At 35.8% G+C, this 22,511-nt stretch overlaps 1 protein-coding gene across 1 annotated transcript in view; it reads right to left on the bottom strand.

Annotated features, from left to right (window-relative positions):
• Dcc (DCC netrin 1 receptor) overlaps positions 1-22,511 on the bottom strand; it is a 1,110,494-nt gene that overhangs the window by 433,763 nt on the left and 654,220 nt on the right. The window contains exons 6-7 of the mRNA XM_047526548.1: positions 12,717-12,871; positions 9,740-9,860 (exon numbers count right to left, since the gene is read on the bottom strand). Coding sequence (XP_047382504.1) covers positions 9,740-9,860; positions 12,717-12,871 — 276 coding nt within the window. The remainder of the gene's footprint in view (positions 1-9,739; positions 9,861-12,716; positions 12,872-22,511) is intronic.

Raw genomic sequence — 22,511 nt, 5'->3', positions numbered from 1 at the left:
TCAGTCCAGGGTCGGCTGGCTCTATTTCTTTGGGCCTGAGATGAGGCAGTATAGCATCTCAGCAGGGTGTGGCAGAGGAAATGTGCTCAACTCCTTAACTAATGGCCAGAAAGAAGAGACAGAGACACACGTATGAAACAGAGAGAGAGAGAGAGAGAGAGAGAGAGAGAGAGAGAGAGAGAGAGAGAAAGAGAGAAACCTGGAACAAGATATAGTCCCCAAATCCCCAGTGATCTACCTTCTCCATTTGTGCCTCACCTGCCTATACTTGCCACCACCTCCCAGTTGTCCATTCCAATCATTAATTCACCAAAGGATCAATCCACTCATGAACTTATAGGTCTCATGATCCACTTATTTCCTAAAAGCCCCACCTCTGATTGTTGCTCTATTGGGGACCAAGGCTTCAATACATGAGACTGTGAGGAACATTCCAGATCCTAACCATAACATCCCCTAAGACATTTTAAGTTTCCAAAGGAGCAGACAACATTCTGAGTAAGTTTATCTAGTGATCAAAGGCAAAGGCAAAATCACATTCACAGTTCTAAAACCCCTGATATGCTTCAATTCATATTGTTTCTTATTTTATTTGTAGCTACACATGTTGATTTCAAAAACTGAAATGACACAGTAGTTTTTCATTAAAATATATAGAGATAAATTTATGTTTAAATTTGTCTTACAAAGTGAGATCTATTATTATATGAAATTATACTTTATCTATTTCATTCTACTATCTATATATATATAGAGAGAATACATATTTATTCCACTGCATATTTTTAATTCTATATTCCACATATTTTTTTGTATCCTATCACATACTGGGGAAATGGCAAAGGTTAGTGTCACCCAGAAAGTTGTAAACACTTGCAGTACCTAGCCCAGTGTAATTTAATTCACCAATCTGGTCCTCACAGGAACTAGACCAAACATGGAGGACAAGGGTGAACAACCACAGGATTAATGTTCCAGAAGCCATATCTTTAGAGCAGATTAACATGACCTCCAGTAAAACCTGCTTAACCAGAGTGAGGTGTTCTTTTTCATCCTCCTAAAAGGATAATCAAAATATTCTCATTCGCTGGGAATGGAAAATCACCATTCAATTACATTCATGCTCTAGGCTATGCTAACTCCTCCATGTTCCCTCACAGTACAATCCAAAGGGACCTTGGCAATTCAGGTATTTTACAACCTTTTCTACTTGCCCATTATGTTGATAACATCATTTTAATCAGAGTAGTTGAACAAGAAAAGGCAAGGCTATGAGAGGCTTTGGTAAAACACATATGCTCAGAGAGGGAGAGATAAACTTAGGAAGACATGATGTTTTACCATTCCAGCAAAGATTTTAGAGGCACTAAAGTGGTTTGGGACAGTGAGATAGGCTCTATAAATGAGGAGAAATTTTATATCTCATACTTCCACAAACTAAGAAAGAATCACAATGCCTGTTAGGCATTTGGGTTTTTCAGGAAGCATATTCCTCTCATCTATTCACCAGAAAATGTAAAAGGCTACTTTGTGAAGGGTGTTCGCAGTAAAAATAGGTGATGTAGCAGGTCCATTCTATGGCACAGGTGGTTCCACATGTGTCACAGAACCTAATATACAACAGACTCTATACCATTAGTGGTAGGAATAAAAAAAAAAAAAATTGAGTAGAGATCATGGCAAATCCTAAAAGGGAAATCACAACATAAATCCTTCAGGTTCTTCAGCAAAGTCATGTTACCTGCAGCAGAGAAGTATACACCATTTCTGGAAGCATTGTGGACTCTATGAGAGAAAAAAATTTCCAGCCATGAATAATCAACTGGCCAAGTATACAGAATTGCTCATCAAGAACTGGATTACCTGAGACACATCAAGTCATAAGATCTAGTGGCACCATTATCAATTCACAATAAAATAAATTGTTATGCTTGGCACTAAGAACAGGCAGCACCAGAGGACACCTTTGTACAAAGTATCTTTCCCTCAACTCACTTATGAGCAGGTGACTAGAGAGGAAAAAGAACAAGCTCAGTCAACTTGGCATATGGGCACACTGAATCATGTAACCACTACACTATATCCTTACTTAGGGACAACCTTGAAATGAAGTGTAAAGAGGATGTTTCCCAACAGTCAGAATGTTGGGAACTCAGGTCAACTACCACCTATGAAAAAGGACATGGTCCAAGGCAAGACCAATTGCAGTTACCCTTTTCTCCAGGGTGTAAGACTGACCTGCATCTTAGAATAGTCTTTTTTTTTTTTTTTTTCTAGAATTACTCACATAAAGCAAACATATTTGTGTGGCACAAGGAAAGAAATGAATTTGATATCCTGGTCTCCTCTTTAGGGTATGGCACTCTTTCCTCCTGCTGGTGAATGTGTTGGTGCCCAATGGCTCTCCATTAAATCATCTCTAGTAATTGCCTTGAGCTATATGAAACCAGACCATTTAAATCACACCTATCTCTTGGAACAGAGTAGTCACAGCTGTCTGTGGGTTCAGGCGAGTTCTTTGTTATGACTTCATTGTAATTTATTTTTCCAAACCCTGTTCATAGTTCTACTTCATTGTTGTTCTACCAATGCTGATATTATCACATTGGCAGTGAAAAAATTATGCCCACAGTATTTTACTTATTATAATTTATGTATCTTATTACCTTTTACATTGGTAACTTGAAATTATTTAATAGCATTTCAGAAAGAATGTGTGTATATGTGTGTGTGGGTGTGGGTATGGGGGTATGTGTGTGTGTGTATAAGTGTTCTGTGATATATGTAGTTTCCATCAAAAGGGGTTTGATTTATAGTTAAAAGATCAAAATACAATAAAATATTCAAGTTCAATTTAAAAATTAACATTTTTTCTACTTTCCCAATATAGAGAGCTAAAAAAAAAGATAGGATTATGTCACTCTTTGCTGTGTTTACCACTGAAGTACGATGTGATCAATATTTATGAATCTATCAAGTTTTCCATATTGTATGGATTTATAGTTATCACTGGTCTCAGTGCATTTCATAATACTCCTGAATTCATTTCTAATTTCAAAGTCTGCCATACAGCCATATTCTCTTGATTAGCACTGAGCCTGCTTCCTGCTTGAAGCACATACTGAATGACAGACAAGGTGAATGACAAGCCTTTATTTGCTAAGAAACCTCTGCCTACAGAGAACAGGATGAGCAAGTCATTAAACAGTAGCGGCAAACCTTGCTACAAATCTTTCTGGAGATAGTTACTTTAAGACAGGACGTTTTCCTTAACCTTATTCACTAGGCTAAAAATCTAAAATTTAAATGGTCACTGTCATTGAAATATTTGTTCATTAGTTATTTTCTTCACAGGTGGAAAAATGTGCTAGAAGAAAGCTATCATTTAATCCATCCCAATATATACCTCCTATTTTTCTTGAAACTAAATAAAAACTAACAAAGGGCTTTATAATAACTAACATTTGTGTAGCAATTTACAGTCTACAAAGCCCTTTTAAATACATATTTTGCACTAAATCTTGGAGACAATTATCTTGCATTTTATAGTTGAGGAAATAGAGACTTAGAAATGTTAGGCAATACTGTCAAAGATGTTGTATTTTCCAATATATTTTTAAATCTGTATAAGTAAACTAGGTAAGGATGTAGAGCTTAACTATGGACATATCTCCGATTATAGGTGAATGATACATGGTCAAATATCAAATGACTGATTTATGCTAAACCTAGATATAAATGCAACTCTCAGGGAAAGTTGCTACTTTGATGGGGATACATTTCTTTAAGGCATTTAAGACTTTGAGGTAGGAAAAAAAAAGAACATAAATTACTTTCCTCTTATCTTTATTTTTACTTTAGAAAGCAAAAAAAAATTTAATTGTTTGAATAAATTTATGGTCATATATGCTGAAGTTAATAACTATTTTGGAAAAATTACCTGTATATCTTCTTGGCTACAATTAATTGCCCATGTTTGTAAAAGAAAATACTCTCAGAAAGCTTATGAGCTATAGTATCACAATGGAATTTTGTTTCAAGAATATTAAGTTGTAAATTTATTCATTTAAACTCAAAGGTGGAACTCCAAAAACAAACAGGTTTTAATGAGCATCTTAGTTTTTGTGAGTCAACTGTCTAATGACTTCTTTTCCAGTTCAGGTCCACTAACAAATTAGTCTAGTACATGGAATTGGCTTCTAAATTATTTACAGAACTCCAGAAACAATTTTACCCTTCACAAATAAGCACTTACATCACAATAACCCTTCTTAAATTAAGAGACAAAAATTCAACTTAATTGGCCACCAGTGACCATCAGATTAAGAATACATTCCTGTAACTTTAGCTTCATTTTCTCATACACAGTTACTTAGGTGTCATTACAATAACAGATTCTAACAGATCTTGAAGTATTATGACTAATGTGTAAGTTTTCAACGTTTCAGGTAACTCCAGGAAAGTTAACTATGTAAAAGTAAACATTTAATAAGGAACAGTAACATTAGTTCTAGTTAATATACAATTATATGTGTATACATTGAGATAATCTTCTTGCCATTTGGATTTCTACTCATATCAATATAGAAAAACGAACAGAAGAAAATCCAACAGACTTTGATTTTATGTTTTAGTGTTTATGACCAGACTTTAATATTTTCGCTAATTCCAAGCTATACGATATACTGTCTTAATAAAATGTTTAAAATTCAAAATCATTTGTAATCTGTAACCTTTTCCAGGGGAGGACAGGAAATTGATAACAGCTCTCATTTTTCTAAATGTCTAACCAATATATTTCCTCTACTTCAGAATGACTCTACTTTGGTTGCCAGTGGTATAGGAAAAAATAAATATCACATTAGGAAATATTCAATATTAACATAAGACACATATTCCATATTTAGCTCTTATGTGGAAGGCATGATTTGGTAGCTTGCCCAAGAAAACTACATTATAGGGAATATAACAACATTTATTCTGTGATTGTATGGATTTTCCTTCCCTGTAGCCTTTATGCATATGGTAGAATATGAGGAAGATCTCATTTAATCCCATGATAATTTTGATTCAGTCTTCAGCCATTCATGTCATTAAATTAAACATATTTCAGGTACACAGTTTCCTATCACAGGTGTAATCCCAGGTCCATGGCCCTCCTCCACTCCTCTACTCTATAGTCAGTTACTCTCAATAGTTTCCATTGTAGACACTAGAAAGAAGTTAAATGCCATCCAGCAGCTAGAATCAGAATAAGGAACTCAGAGATAACTTGTCTTCTATCTTTCTTATTTGCTCCTGTTCCTTACTCTCCTCCTCCACACCCAGATAATTGCTAACTTCTCCACCTAGCCAGCAGATATTCTTAATTACTATCTACCTACACTTCAGTTAAGTAGATGGCAACCAAGGGATAATTAATTCATCAGCATTGGTTATGCCAACAAAATCTGAACGTACTTTTCACCTCCTTGCAACTCTGGCTATTGAAACATCTTATTCTGTGATGCTTAACACATTTTTTTTGACCTGGCTATTCCCCAAATAGTGGACTTGGTCCTCTGGATAATCTCTTTCATTGATTCTTACCAGTATTCTATGCCAATATTCTAACCAATATGTCAGTCTGCCCTCTCATAAAACTAATTAAAATAAATAACCAAAAATGTAAATCTGGACCTTAACTTTTACAAAAGATGAACCGATTATAAATTATATAAATCAGTAAAACTCTTTTAACTTGCCTTTACACCCACATACACAATATATCTATGTTTTTTTGATGTATATATAAAGTCTTAGGTGTGCAGGAGGTCATCCTCTGTGTAAGAATGTGTTTGAGTGTGTATACATGTATGTGTGTATATGTATATTGTGTGCATGAGTGAGTATGTGTTAAATATATATATATATATATGTGTGTGTGTGAGGTGTATGTGTACAGTATGTATCTATACACAGATGGACAGCAGGCTGGAACTGTGATACGTTGTTCTAGTGATAGATGAGCACTATTACTGAAGCAAACTCTTAGAGCATAATGATTTTTTTAAGTGTCATTGATCCTGATCTTTACCTAGATGAAATCGTGCACCCATTTCAAGTATTTTTCCCATGCTTATTATCTAGAAAGAAAGACAAGTCATTAACACAGTTTAATTTAGTAAATTCTGCTTAGTTTATTTTGTAAGTCACTAATGGCTCAAGAGGGAATAGCTAACTACATATAAAAGACTATGCTGAAACTTCATTAGACTCACATAACTATTCACTGGTGGTGGACACTGGTTTGAACAGGTTACTGTCTGCAGTTCACTGAGAGTGAATTGCTGTGGTTGCCATGAGTAACTCTCAGCTACAAGCCTGTGGACAGGCCTAGGTTGAACAACTGGGCTAGGCAGACCCAAAATGTGCCTCCAAATACATGGTGGCCGTTTATTGTCAAAACTTAAACAGAGAGGGCTGTATTCCCCCACGACGGTCAGCCTCCTTGCTTAATTTATATTTATAGCTGGCCTCTCCACCATCTGTGTGCACAGCCTACACTGCATCTCTGGGGAGTTGGAGTGGCATTATATGAAGACCTGATTAAATAGCCAGGAAAAAGCAATCCATCATTTATAAAGGGGGAAATGTAAGACAGTTACAATGGTGTCCTGTCACACTTTCAGAATTTTGCTTCCATTTCTTTCCCTTTCTTCCTAATCCAATGCCAAATACAATAAAGACTGACCAAGAGTGTGGCTGACAACACACTACTGCCTAAATGGAAGACGAATGAATCATCAAGACTCTCCTACACTGGCCCAAGTGGGAAGGCAAATGACATTTCTACTGAGGAGAGGCTTGTTCCCTTATGATAACACAGAACAAAGCAATTCAGGGCCCAGGAAGATTGCGAGATCTGCAATAAAGGGCTACCTGTTACAGTGGAGCTTCCTGGAATAAGTGAAATGGAATCTCTACAACTGGTTTATTGGGTGAGCTGAGCTACTGGAGTATTTAAAAGAGAATGTCTTTATTTTTCTCCTGGTTGTCTTCTTCCAAACACATCCTGTCAGCTCTGTCTTCCCACTATTTGCAATGTTCTTCAATTATCTGCTCCTAGGGGTCAGATATCTTGAAGTATTTAAAATATCTTGAAGCATTTAAAAAAACTCACATCTTCAGGTATTTAAAAACAAAACAAAATAAACAAAGGAAAAGAAATCACACAGCAGGAATATCTACATAGTTACACACTCATACATACACAAGAACACACGTACGCTCCGGTGGAATGTAAATCAAAATTTTAAACTAATATTCAATGTAAAGCTTCTTCTCATCTCACAAAGCTGACCTGAGACCACAAGTAGACAAAGGGGCTGCTGTTCTGTCTGGCTGTGCTCCTAGGCACTTAGTCTATTTCCTCCCTCTGACTAGGGTTTCTCCAGGGTCAGAGAGGGAATATGGCTTTGGTGAAGAGGCAGGATGTTCTCTCAGCATGTGTCCTCAGAAGCCCACCATCCTGGAAGGCATCTGCATGCTTCCTTTTTGTGGGTCAGTTTTGGGATTCCTCTGAGACCCCTGACCATAGAAATCCCTTCTTTGGGCCCTTCCTGAAGTTGGGAAGGAGCTGTCCAACTTCTTGTCTCAGGTCTCAGCTCAGCTCCATACTCAGTTTTGTCCCTCTAGTGTCCTTTGGTTGGGGGAGTAGTTCTGTAGGCAGGATCTCTGGGGCAGAGTCTTACCAAGAGACAGTCACTTCTGATTTCTTTAGGTAGAACTTATATTCTGGTTCTTCATTATGGTGGCAAGGTAGCTTCCTCCCACTGCTGACCTCTCCTTTCCCCTTGCACATTAAAAGCAGCTACAGATAGATTTTAGCCACAGTCTGTTGTCCATGTCCCAGGTTTCAATCATTCCCCACACATGTGTACACCCCCAGCCACACACACATCAAAGGGATTTTTTTGGTGTCTCTGCAGGCAAAACATCCATGAGAGCCAGGCATGGTGGTGCACGCCTATAATCCCAGAAGCTTGAGAGGCTGAGGCAGGGGAATTGCAAGTTCAAAGCCAGCCTCAGCAAAAGTGAGGTGCTAAGCAGCTCAATGAGACCCTGTCTCTAAATAAGATACAAAATAGGGCTGGGGATGTGGCTCAGTAGTTGAGTAATACTGAGTTCAATCCCCAATACCAAAACAAACAAACGAACAAACAAAAAAACTTCCATGAGAACTTCTAACTCTATGAATTTCAGAACTTCAAGGACTCCTGCATTCCTGTGGGTAGCTGCAGGGGATAATGCCTGATCCTCAAGTGATACTTCTGTCTACAACTGATACTTCTATTTGCTTTAGAAATATGAGGTAGTAGCTCACACTTTTCCTGCACTTTACATCCTTAGTTCAACAGTCAAGGTTGACCACAGTTCTCTTGTAGGACTTGTAGAGCAGCCAGTGTTAGCTTCAGCGTGACCGTGTTGGTTGTGGCCAATGATATGGCATAGCTCTCAAAGCATGACCGGGACTGGACACCCTCATTTTAGAGATTTATTTTCTCCCACTTATCCATTACTTGCTCGTCAGAAGAAAATGCATTTAGTCACACAAAGGGAGCTCCTCTAACACATACAGCACACTAACGGAAAGAAAAGGAGTGATCCATCACGAAATCAGATGCTCCAACCAGAGCTCACTGTCTTCTCACACTCCTAGAGGGTCCTTCACTCACCTGTGATTATTGTTCTATAGCTGCTTCTTATTAATGCTTTCACTCAAGAAGAAAAGAGAACATTCCATGTTTGTGAGCTTCATTATGAGCCTTCAGATAACTGACCAAGGATGCACGAGATATGAGACACATTTTAAAATGATAAAAATCAAAGACCATGTCACAGATCTTTCAGTTACTATCTGTGAAGCGTACTTAGGAAAAAGATGAAGAGTGAGACATGTCAGAAAGAAGAAAATTGACCTAACCCAGTTGAAATATACCTAACAAACATGATATGAAAACTTTTCACAGAAAGTATTAATATTTAATAGTACTTGGATCTATGTAAACAACTGATCAGATTCTGCTTCAAGAAAATATTTTTTAACTTCTTTGGTGTTAAATATTTCAGAACAATCTGTTCATATGTTTATTCTTTTTTTTTTTGTTCTTTGTATCCTCTCCCAATTCCAGGAGGACCATGCGACTACAGGAATATTATGTGACATGTCTAATATAGATTCATGCTGGTTTTCAATACATCACCAGACTACAGAACAAAACAGAATAAAGAACTTATCAGTTGTAGCAAAAAAGAAAAGTGACCTTCCTTTTAAGTGGTTATTTCTATTTCTCTACCAATTTCACAAATTCAGGTCTATATGAATATATGGTTTGCTCCTTATGTATAAATACAAATATACCTGTATATTATACATCACTAAATATTCATATAACAAATGTAATACATGTTATATTTCATATTTTTATGGAACACTGGGAAGGAAGGCAGACTATGAAAGAGAAGATAATAATTTAGTGGTTATCTTGGAAATAGAGGTCTTATTGTTCATGATGACTTTATTTCATTGCAGACAGACAGATAAAACTCTAATGAAATTTTCTTGAGGGAATATATGCATGTACAGTTTGATTAACTAAATAATTACATATTGACTTTGAGAAATAAGGAAAGCAGCATGAATTTTACAAGTGGACTGTGTAGAATTGTGACCCAGACAAAGTCCCCATCATCTTACCAGGCTTGGGGACGATGAGCTGCGCACTGGTTTGAGCATTGCCAGCCTCGTTTTCAGCCACACATTGATAAAAGCCTTCATCCGACTTCACCACACCAAGGATCCGTAAGTTGCTTCCTCCCTAGGGAGGAAAAAAGAAAAAAAAAAAAAAAGAAGCGGATGAGATCTTTTAAAAAGTAAAAACAAAACCTTCAAGGTGAAAAGATAAACATAAGCCAAAATCTAAAATTTAATAAACACCAAAAAAAAAAGAGGAGGCCATGGGGTTCTCATCCCCGCTGATATGTGCCATGTCACCTAGAAAATGTCATGCATTCCCAATATTCTTCTGAATTCTTGGGGATCAATTCAGCCTAATTCTACAATGAAAATATGCTCACAAACATAGACCTCATCCTCCTAATCTAAATTATCAGTTAAAAGAAAGAGCTTTATTTAGGTAGGGAAGGAACAAAGATTAGTACCAAACTAAATCTCCTTACTTTACTTACTACTGAAGCAAGTTAGGTTTAGAAACTACTCGGGAAAAAATAAGATAAAATGCAACAAAAACACTAATCTTTGCAAATTCTGAAGGACAAAAAAATTTACATTATATATTTTCTGCAACTGTTTACTCAGAAAAATATCTGAAAACCCTATAAAAAAGTAATTGTTTTGACATCAGACTTTTTAGGGGTTTGGAGAGGGAGAGGTACAGTGGCTATTTTATTCCTAAGTCTTATTGTTCTACAGCCAAAATATTTCACCTATAAGAATTTATGATGAAATGCAGCAATGTTAACTACTTTTTTTATATAAATTGAGCCACCATCTTATTCAAGGATGGATGATACAATGATCTAGAGATAGCATTTAATTATACAAACTGAGTTTATCTTCAATATTAGTGCAAGAATTAGTTGAGTAAGTAAGACGTGTTAAATCACTTCCCCTGAAGTCATTAAGAGATAAATATTACCTCATGGGGAGTTCTTAATTGTTTTTAGTGTCTTGTAGTCAATTCTCAGCTGATGTAAATTCTTAGATAAAGCTGGCTAACTTCTAATTAACAATCCTCATATAAGTTACTCTGTGGGCTCAATGTTACATGTGTGACACACAATGGCTCTCAGATTTTGGAATTATTGAGGAAATATTTTTAAGCACAATTTAATGTGAATAAGGCGCATGCTGTACATTTTCTTTCACCTTAAGAAAAGGAACATTTAAATAGGTTGGCTGTAATGAGTCATGCTGGGAGGAAGATTATTCTAACTGTAGAAAAAATAAATGTTGCATTTTATCATGTGTCCTTAAGAGCCTCAACAATTTCCTTTATATGCAAGTAGCACATATTTTAGGCATGTACAACACTTTTCAACTTTCCCAATGGCAGGTCATTTCTAATTCAGTGGGAGTGGAAACAACATTGTTCTTAAAGCAAGTAATGGATTTGGTGAGGCATTCAAAAGTTAAAAATTTCCCCTCTCCATTCCCAATTAAACAAATGCAACTAAAAGTGAAAAATGGTAAGTGACGATAAAAGTGATAAAGGTATGGTTTATGAATGTATTCCTGAATAATCTGTACAGTATGACAAAATGCAAACAATGAAGAGATGAACATTTCTGAAAGCTGCTTGATTGTAGAAGAGGCATTTGCCAATAAGAGCCAGTGAAATGCCATAGGGAGAGCTGTTTTTTGGTTTGGGAGACATGGCTTTTGTGACAGGTCTTTTTGGACAGAGTCATGTTTCTATTTCAAGCATAAGTTAAATGGACCTAAAACCGTCTTCTTCGGCTATAAAGTTCCTTGATATTTGGAAGGCTCTCTTCATATTTTTCATGCATGAAGGCTAAAGCTCTGATGTGAACTTACACCTTATACAGAGGAGTTTTCATAAGGCAGTTTCAAGTGAACAAAGAATTCTGTTGGTTATAGCAAAAACAGCATTGGGAGGCATGGAACACTCATGTACCATGACAACTCACTGAATATGGTGCCAGTATCCCTGTTATCTCCCACAAGGAAAGAAATAGGGATCCACAAGAACTATTGCTTTTAGCGCCCATTCAATTCAATGCTAAAAGTTCCCCCCACCACCCCCCTAAAAAATGTGAACTCTGGGACTCCTGGCCTCTCTATTACTGCTACAAACACTACCACTGTCTCCATCATTACTGCTCGTGTAGAATCGGTTGGTACTATCTGGAAAAAAATAACAAATAAATGAAATCTATATTACCAAGTAAAACTACCAAAATCATCAATAGTATGTTTTATTGAAAATGCACTGAAATTGGTAAAAGTTAAAAATAAGAGAATCCTGGCTTAATATAGACTAGAACTAGGTACTAAATCTATGTATACAATTGAGAAATCAAAGGGCCTCTGTGTCTTCTGTTTGTTTGATTTAAAGTCTTTTCTATAAAATAAGGGGATTGGACTGTTTGGTGGTTGTATCTGAGTCAACAAATCTAATTTTAGAAATCATTTGCTTTCTTAGAATAATTTCTTTAACGCTTCATAAAAATTCCCAACAGGATTTTTAAAAAAAATTTTTTATTTGTTCTAATTAGTTACACATGACAGTAGAATGCAGTTATGCAATTTGATAAATCATACATAAATGAAGTATAATTTCTCATTTTTCTGATTGCACATGTTGTAGGATCACATTGGTCGTATAGTCATACATGTACATGAGGTAATAATGTGTATTTCACTCTACTATCCTTCCTACCCACATACCCCTTCTTCTTCCTTCACTCCCCTCTACCTAATCTAAAGTACCTCTATTCTTCCCTAGCAACTGCCCCTTATTGTGAAGTAGCATCTGCATATCAGAGAAAGCATTTGGCCTTTGGTTTGGGGGGATTGGCTTAGTCAACAGGATTTTTTTTTTCTCCAAGAAAGAATAGCAAGTGAAAAAAAAAATGGCAAACAGTGAATGGGGTTGTTAAACTAATATTAAAAAAAAAAAAAAGATAGTTACCACTATCTGAAAATAATCACTAGGTATGACCACATCTCCATTCTTCATCCAATTCACAGTGGGCACAGGCTTTCCAGAGACTGCACATTCAAACTCAATATCCATGCTTTCATAGGCATAGAGGTTGGAAGGGTGATTTAAAAACCATGGCGGAACTGCAAAGACAGGAAGAGAAATGTGAGTGAGTGGAGATGTGAACTTGCAAGCCCAGCTCTTCACAGAGTTGAAAACACGGCTCTGGGATAGGAAATATTTGTGATGCAATTCATTCCCCAAATCCTTAGCTGATCATACAATAACTACTGTAGAAGATACCTTCACCTTTGTGCCCCACATACAATTAAACAGTTACAGTTAATGGTATTTTAATACAAGGAACAAAAAGAACTTGGGTGAAAAACAGAACATACATAATAAGTATTCTGAATACCCAAGTATTTGTATCTAATTGACCTACTCACTGAAAAGCATTTAAACTTATGTACTGATAAAATAAAGAAAGGAGGGAGATGACCCAGGGAATGAGTAAGTGAGGTTTCACTGTCCTTCTGGAGTTTCACTAGAATTTGGTTGATATGATGGACTTATTCTCTATTGAAACCAGCTATAGTGATAGGGCACACGAAATGACTATCATCCTTGCTATGCAAACATTCCTAATGTCCTCCTAACCCTCCATTATAGTATTTTACTACCCTGTATTATTTTCTCAGCATGGTATGTGATGCTAATTTATTAATTAATACTAGTTCATCTATGATGGAAATTTGCAATTGAAAAAAAAATTATAAATATAAAACATCTTTGCTAATGAGATTCTCAGGCTCAGTTCTTCAAAACCATGCCTGGGAGAGAAATTTATTTTAAAAGTCATGTTTATCCTCTTCCATGGGGAAAGTGAAAGTGAAGTCGAATTTGAATATTCCAATTGCCTGAGAAGTCAGATTAAATGCACAGTGAAGTAGCAGCCATGATCTTGGTTCACACAGGAAACAGATGTGTATTTTTAGTAGGCATTTTTGAAGTTGATCTGAGTTTTTGTCATTGTTGTTACTATGCTCGATGAGTAATGCAAAGAACAAAAAATTGTCCATTGCAACCACCAACAGTGAAACCTTCCCATGGTGCCCAAGTTCAATCGATGATGGCTGCCGACTTCTAGAAAAATGGGAGAGTCAGTGAATGCTCCCAGGATTTCAGTTTTCACACTCTTTTTTCTTTCTCTCCTTGTCTACTGTCCTCATTGGTAACTAAATAATTGAACTTGTTTTACAAAACTATTTGTATATTCTTTCTTAGAGGTAAATTGATTTACATGAGTATTAATATTCATGGACTAAAGATGTCACCATAAATGTTTCTGGGAGCCTTTCTAAACATTATATACAGGGTTACAATTATGTAGTTATTATTGATTGTATTATCAGTAAAATAAGAATTTTTGATTTCTTGGCCAAATTTACCAACAATGAACCAAAAGATATCAGAAATATTTATGGACTGTCTCTGAGGAGAGATATTAGTAGAATCTTTTCAATTTTTTCCCTCAGTTTTGCTGAAGATTTTAGTAAATTGTGTATTTAGTAGCTAATAGCCAATATGTCCTAAGAGAAGATAATACACAATTCATTAGTATAAATGCTTTTTATTTATTATTCTTACCACAATGCTCTGAGGCAGGATCTATTACTCCTATTTTATAAATGAAGAGGTTGTGTTTAAATGTCTTTCCTGAAAGTACACAACTTATAAATTGTGGAGCCAGACAGTCTGACTCCCCTGCCCACATTCTGAACTACTTGGCTATGATTGTCTCCTTTGCCAGTTAAAAATTCAGGTGGAAGAATAATGTTTCTGGAGTCTCAGAGATGATGGAGATAAGCAATTAGAGACAATTTTAAATATAGCACAATGTTGTCAATCCCTTCTCTCCCTTAATTCCTTCCTTCCTGGGGTCATGGAAACTCCCTGAGTCTGCCAATCTTGTACTTGCAGTTTCATCAAAAGTTTTGAATTCATTAGGTGTACATCAGAGTTTTTCCAAATTGTGTCATACTCATTAGATCTGGAGAGTAATTTACTAGGTTGAGACCAAAATTTAAATATATACACTTAAGTATGTATTTGGATATATACACACACACACACACTTGAGCATAAGAGACATACAGATGTCATGAAATAGATCTAAATAGGTACAAGAATAGGAAATTCTAGTAGCATTGAAAAAAAGAGAGAGAATACCAAATTTATACCAAAGAAACTAAAGGGAATAGAAGGTTTAAGAGCCTCAGTAATGGAGCCAGATTAGGCTGTTTTTAAATCTCAGACCCTTCACTCAACACAAGTACCTCCCATATTGTCCCCACCTATTAACTCGAGATGAGACTCGAGAACAAGGACAGTTAATGTTTGCAAATACCATATAATTCTATGTTAATTACAACAGAAAAGCGTATCAGAGTGCATCACCCATACCAAACCTAATTATTCTATTGTATTTAAACATATATAAACATATAAATATGTGAGCATATCTTTTGTGTGTATATGTATATAATCTTTTACTGCTTTTTAAAATAGTTATTCGCTTACTTTCCAGTCAGAATTACCTCTTTGCACTCTTTTTTTTTTCCTGTGGGGCGATACTGGGGATTGAGCTCAGAGCACTTTGCCACTGAGTCACATCCCCAGCCCTATTTTGTATTTTATTTAGAGACAGGGTCTCACTGAGTTGCTTAGCACCTCACTTTTGCTGAGACTGGCTTTGAACTCGAGATCCTCCTGCCTCAGCCTCCCGAGTTGCTGGGATCACAGGTATATGCCACCATGCCCAGCACCTCTTTGCATTCTTAATGTCAAAAATAGTGTATGTGTCAGTCAACTTTGTGTCACTGTGACAAAATGAACTGAGAAGAGCAACTTAGAGGAGGAAAAGTTTATTTTGGCTCATGGTTTCAGAGGTTCAGTCCATAGCTCTGAGCCAAGGTGAGGCATAATATCCTGTTGGAAAGTTGCTCAGTTGGTGATAGCCAGGAAGCAGAGAGAACCTGAGTCAAGGGTCAAGAAATAAAACAATCCCTGCCCAGGGACCTACTTCCTCCATTCACATCCTACCTGCCTATAGTTACCACCCATTTATCCATTCATATTATTAATCCATTAAGTGGATTAACCCACTGATTAAGTTGCTTCTATTATAGACTATTAACTTCACCTGTAAAGATTCCTGTAATGCCTTACCTGTGAGCTGTTGGGGAACACAGCATATCTAAATCATGACAGTGTGCATCACATAATAGGATTTCTTAAAGACAAATTATGGAGTTTAAGTGGTTGTTATTGATGAAAGTTTCATTCGGATGTGCACTGTTTCCCAAATTTGAGTGGGTAGGAATCATCTTCCTACCTATTAACTCTCAATGGAATAAATAATGTACAGCTGATCACATAGTGAATTCTCAAATCATTTTGTTTTATTAATTAATAAAATATAGTGACTTCTGATTAACTATGGGAATAATTTGATTTAAGGATGTAATTTTAGTTATAAGACTAAGTACCATGGACATTTCAACAACTAGTCTCTGCTTAAAGAAACACAGGTGAGTTCTTATCTATGTTCTGTAACTTTCTCAAATTGTTTAGGCTGTTAGCATCATGATGGACACCTTGTCTTTTCTGGCTGTCTTAATATCTTTATTTCTATATCAGGTTTTCCAACTTTCACACTACATTATATAGCATGTGAGGATTAAAAAAATAGCTGCTTTCATTTATAAAGGGAAGTCAAAGCATCAAAAAACAGTATCGTGCATCCTAAATAGTTGCATGTCCAACTTTTCTGAAATACACTATCTTAGGCAATGTTATCTGTCATCAGCACACTACATGGTAAGGGCAAGAGCTAATGATTCCTCCTCATATCTCAGTGTTAATACAGTGTTTTACCCTCAGCATATATTCAGCACAGATTTACTGTTGACACTAATAACTCCACAAAAATGTACATTTTCACCCTTTGCTATGAAAATATTTGTCTAAGATGAAGTTTGAACAATGTCATGGAAACCATATATCTACAAAATCATATTACTTTTCTTATCATGAAAAATAAAATTCCAATGAATGCTAGCAAAATAAAAATTAAATAGCAAAAATTGATGTAGCCACTTGGCGAAAAGTCTGAGTGTTTGTTATTTTAGAATACCTTTCAGAAATATTCTTAAAGCTTAAAATTCTCCTGTGAGCAAAAGGAATTAAAATACATGACTTGGGAGAGTTTGTAAAGGTCTAAAAATATAAGCGTGAGTTGGATTAAGAGTCAGGTAAAAGCTCTTCAGCCTCACTTTTAAATAATGCATGACCAAATCACCGCCTACTTCCCTAGACTTAGCATCCACAAACCCCTTACATATACTGTGCTCAAATAAACAAAAGTTCATGGCACTTGTCTGATTCTAAGTCTTTAAATATTGTTTTCTCCTCTTGATATTTTCCATCTTATTCTAGACTGGAGAAAGTTCTTCAAAAAGGATATCTTGACTGTTTTTTTTTTTAATATTTTCCTCTTTTGGGGGGAAGACTTTGGTATTTATTTTCACTGATTTATGTAATTTGATGTGGTTTTCTCTGAATTGTATATTTTTGTGCATCTGCATCACCTTAGCACTTACTACCTTGGGGGAAGGAGTTCTACCACTTTAACATGCACTTAATTCATTGCTTAATATATTTTGGATGATTACACTATTCTGCAAGGAAGTGAACAAATAAAACTCATCTGACTTTTCTCTTTTTATTTGATCGCTTTGCCTTTTCTTTGAAAAACAGCTAGGATCTATTCATCCACTTAAGGACTGCTTCTTAGAATCTAGGATCTGGGTATAATCTTATACCTTTCACAGTCCTAGAGTCCTAGATTCTCAACAAAAATTGATTAGGGCAACTCTAGTTAAAGGGACATGGGAAATGGCATTTTCTTGTTATGACAAAACTTTCCTTATATCCCTTTTTTTTCACTGTATTGCCAGAAAGTTTTCATTCCACAGACTAAAGACCAAACCTATTACTTCATATTCAATAATTTATAGGACATATTAAAAACTTATCAACCAGATTTTATTTCTCATACCTCTTCAACAGAAGTCATCTATTCCATTCAAACTAATCCTACTTGGTACAAGTAAAATATTCAATGGTTAAAATGGACATTTAGGATGATGTCATAGAATTGTTTTATTTTACAGATAGACTGATAAGTGAACTGGACTTATGTATGGTTATGGACTATAATATTTCATCAACATGTTGTTGATCATGGGTTCCTCCCTTGATTACATCCTCGGTTGAAATAAATTCTTTTTATTCTCCAAGAGGCAACTCAGGATCCCCTTTTGCGTGAATTTTGTGTTTCAAGAAGCAGACTGTATTTTTTTCTTGTTTTTCACTGCTCTATCTCTTACTGACAGTTTGCATTTTTTTTCCCTTGGGTCTCACTGAGTTGCTAAGTGCCTCACTTTTGCTGATTTGCTGAGGCTGGCTTTGAATTAGCAATCCTCCTACCTCAGCCTCCTGAGTCACTGGGATTACAGGCATATGCCACCCCACCGGGGTATCTTATTTATGGTATCTTTTATTTATATAGTTATTTACCAGCACAATTAAGGTTCTTGTAGATAAGGTCTGAGTTATGTTTTTATTTTTCTTAATCCCTTTGTACATTACACAATGACCCCTTTCTCCCACACTTCAATGGAAGGAACAATTTTTCACTTCTTTAACTCTTGTTGGCAGCAAATTTCTTCATGAAAAATAAAGTGTCAAGAATTCTTGAGTTTATCAAATTGTTCCATTTACATACTCTGCATCCATTTAGAGAACCACTTAATACAATATTATAATTATAATGTTATAACAATTTCAGGTGAGATATTGATTAAATTTATACTTTCCTTCTTTGGATAGTTAAAATTCATGACCAGAAATACATTATCCATATTTGTCTCAGACCCCGGCTTTCCAGGACCCATATAAGTACTTGCAGTACATACAAAGTCTGAAGAAAGAAGGAATAATGACCAAAAATGACTACTCTAAAAAGCAACAGAAATATGAAAAAATGCAATTCTGTCTTGACAGGGTTTATCATATTTTGAAATGATAACAGATGAGATATTCCTCTGGATGGCAGTTGTTAGAGTTGAATAAGTAAACTTAAATTCAGGTAAAAGTTTGTCTGAGTGCATTTGATTTTCATTTAAAGTTTTTATGCTATGACTAATCATTAAATTTTATAGAATAAGATATCTTCTAGGATCTGAGTTCCAGAGTCCTAACCAACAACTTAAATGGCATCATTGGTTTTGATGAACACAACAGACTCCTCACAGGTATTTTATATTGAGTCGTTATAATTATACATAGTAGTGGGACTCATTATGTCATATTCCTACATGTATATAACATAATTTGATCAATCTTATTCCTCAGTAATACACCATATTGCCCTCTATCCTTCAGACTTCACTTCTAACTTAAACCACTTTTATTTATTTATTCTTTTCCATTTATTTAGGTATATAATAAATGTAGATCAACTGTAAAGCACAAAATATTTTATGTATTACTGAGGTTGCTAGAAGATTCTATGGATTCTCAAGAGTCACCCCAGCTCTTGGAAATGAGAAAGAATGCATTTTTAAAACGAGGCAGAGTGAGTTAAATTGACAATAGGTAACACAAACAAGTCTGGAGAGGAATCAACAAGAATCATGACAAAAGGCAGATTTTATTGGAAGAAAAACAAAAATTCATGTGGTCCTTCAGTCCCTACTATTCCATCACCAGAAATGAAAGTCAGCTACTTTTCCCAGAGCCACATGCCTCTTGCTAGCTCTCCAGGACCCGAGCCCTTCATTTGTTCTTTTGCTGTTGAAATATTGGTTACAAGCCCAAGATTCTTCTCTGGGATGAAGATATCTGAAGAGGCTAACCCCACCACAAGTCTAGAACACATCTGCTGCCACATCTGAACAGTGGGCTTTTTCAAGTATAGCATCACAACTTTGTCCACAGACATTTCACCTTAAGGAGCCATTGTTTCAAATCTCATCACATTCTGATGACTACAGGGAAGCTGTCCAGTAGTGAATATAGGTTTAGCGATGCACACCATGGGAGGGAAATTATTCTTTATAAACTCAGACTCCCATGTTAAATGCACCTCAACAAGATCCTAATTCCAGGTCATAATGTCTCTAAGGAACAGTTCCATGAAGTGATGTAAGATGGCTCTCTTACCCCATTTCAGTCTGTAACAAGTTTTGTTGCCACACTAACTTTTGTTCAGCTAACTTGATCTTTAAATGCATAGTTCTCCCCTTGCTGGTTTTTGCAAGGTACTGGGTGATACACTGTCAGCCCACTTTGGCTCTTCTAAGACTATCTGAAATCTCCTTAACATTTCTCTCATTTGCTATTTTCTATCTGCACATCTGTCCTCTGCCATAGGACTGATTGTTGAGATTTACTTATACTCTATTCGAGTGACTCTTACACACATCTGTTTGTATTCTCCTACAGAATTTAGGTTGTATTAAACTGAATTCTACCTTTTAATGTTTAGATGGATTGTACACTGGAAATAAAAGCACACTTCAGTTTTGTTCTGATAAATGTTGCTTGAAGTTTCCGTAGTCCTTGAAAGATTGTTTGATAGCTATGCATTTTATTCTTTATATTTGTTATTCAAAGAGATGTTTGATCTTTTCTGACAAAAGAAGAGGGAAGAGAGAGAAAGTAGAGAAAAAGAAAGGTGGTGGATGCTCTTAATATAACTGCTGGAGTGTTCACCACCTTTTATTCTTGATGTGTGTCTAAGTCTAAGTGGGATATTCAACTCTACATGTTTTCACAAAAGGAAGTCAATATATCATTACGAAAAATTACATAGCAGAAGAGTAGATAACTCGATAGCAATTCATCCCATTGTGGCATCTATGTTGATATAAATTCATCTAGCTATTACATTTTTAAGCATGAGAATTTTGTGTCCTCAAGACTAAACAAAGGATTAGTCCTTCACAGATATTTGTAGATGAACAGGTAAAAATGAGGTTCCAGTCTCACTCATAGACCAACTCTACTTATTGATGAGTAATAACTATATAAACTATATAAACAAGCTATGAGAGGAACAACATTTAAGAAATAAGTACACTTCTCTTGTAATGTTAATACCAATTATCACAAGAAAATGCTAGAAGCACCAAGCCATAAGCTAGTCTATCATTGGTAATGATAATGCTTTAATCTTCTTAAAGAAATTAAAATTTAGGCCTTTGTAATTCTGTTTTCCACACTCCATTATTACTATTTATTGTGAGTACAATATACTGAGAAATTCTTCCTCCTGTCCAAGAATTCTGCTGTATATGTTGTGGGGATGAAGAACATCTGATCCTTGACTTTAGATTCCTTCATATATGCTAGGAACTGATTTCAGATCTCTCCACATAATTTTCTTTATCCAGACAAATGATCACATTGCCCTTCCTCAGTGCCTGCTCTTCCTGTAATCAGGGTTACTTCTCTCTAAAACCAGTCTGAGCTTTCCATTTTTCTCTCCAATTACAGAGCCTAGGATCAAATGATTCTGTGAAGCTCAAATCTGTGACAAAAATAATAGAAGGATTATCTCAAGGTCCTGATGCTCTATAGGAACTGACATTATCACCATGTCTTTGTTAACACAGGGACTGGGAACTTGACTCATGTGCTTTCAACAGCCTTCAGGAGATACTGCAACTCACCAACAATTAAGTTTGCAACTGTTTGTGTGAGTGCATTTGCAAAACCACACTTCCATAAGCATTTATTCATGTAATTTTGCATATTCATAGATATTTTTCTATGTAAAGTGTATGAAATCATCAAATACCTACATTAAAACATGTTTTATACACAAATAGATGCACACAAATACATGTGCACTCCTATATAATTTGTAAACATCTCTCTTTGTCCAATTTTCAGTTTGAACTGTGAAGTAAATGAAAACAAGTTAAAGAAGACAAGACATAATTGTTAACTGTGAGTTGAATGATAATAAAAATGAGAAACAGCAATAAGAAATTATCAGGTTGGCTATACTGTATATTGACAGAAATTTGAGAACTCTTACTTTCCCTGAATCAAATGCATGCTAGGATGTCCTGCTGACACTTGAGAATGAAAGATGCAGATACCCTCAATGTACAGAAAATAGGTTTCATGCATGAGAACTGCTCCTGTGTATTTTTAACTACACATTTCAGAGCTATAGTAAATTACTGAAGAAAATTTGTTTTCTGAGTTTCTTATTAGTAGTAGACACCTCATGAGGAAATCCTTCAGGACACTGAATTGAGAAAATGATGGATTCTAACATATTAGTGAGTTTCCTTCACCTAATGCCTAATGAAGTAATAAGTTCCAATACACACACACATATACCAAAAAATGAACCTCAGAAACCAAAGAAAGGAAAGAAACCATAGTGGATTACACATACACACATATTACATGCATAAGTAATGCTTCCAAACAGACATTTCTGGAGCGATACAGAGGAGTAGAATAGGATTTAGCTCCTTATCTGCCATTAAACCTCAGAAACTGCCCCTGGAGTTTGGGGAAAAGCCTAAGCACGCTCACAAACACCTCTCAGCATGAATCAATGCAAAATCTATGGGCAGCCTGTGCTTTTTCTTTGTGGATTGGCCACTGAGGAGACGCCTAGGAGGTGGGGTTGAC

The sequence above is a fragment of the Sciurus carolinensis genome, chromosome 15 (genome assembly GCF_902686445.1).
Source record: "Sciurus carolinensis chromosome 15, mSciCar1.2, whole genome shotgun sequence".
NCBI lineage: Eukaryota > Metazoa > Chordata > Mammalia > Rodentia > Sciuridae > Sciurus > Sciurus carolinensis.
The sequence above is the reverse complement of the archived record's forward strand: the minus strand, read 5'-3'. Positions and strand labels throughout refer to the sequence as shown.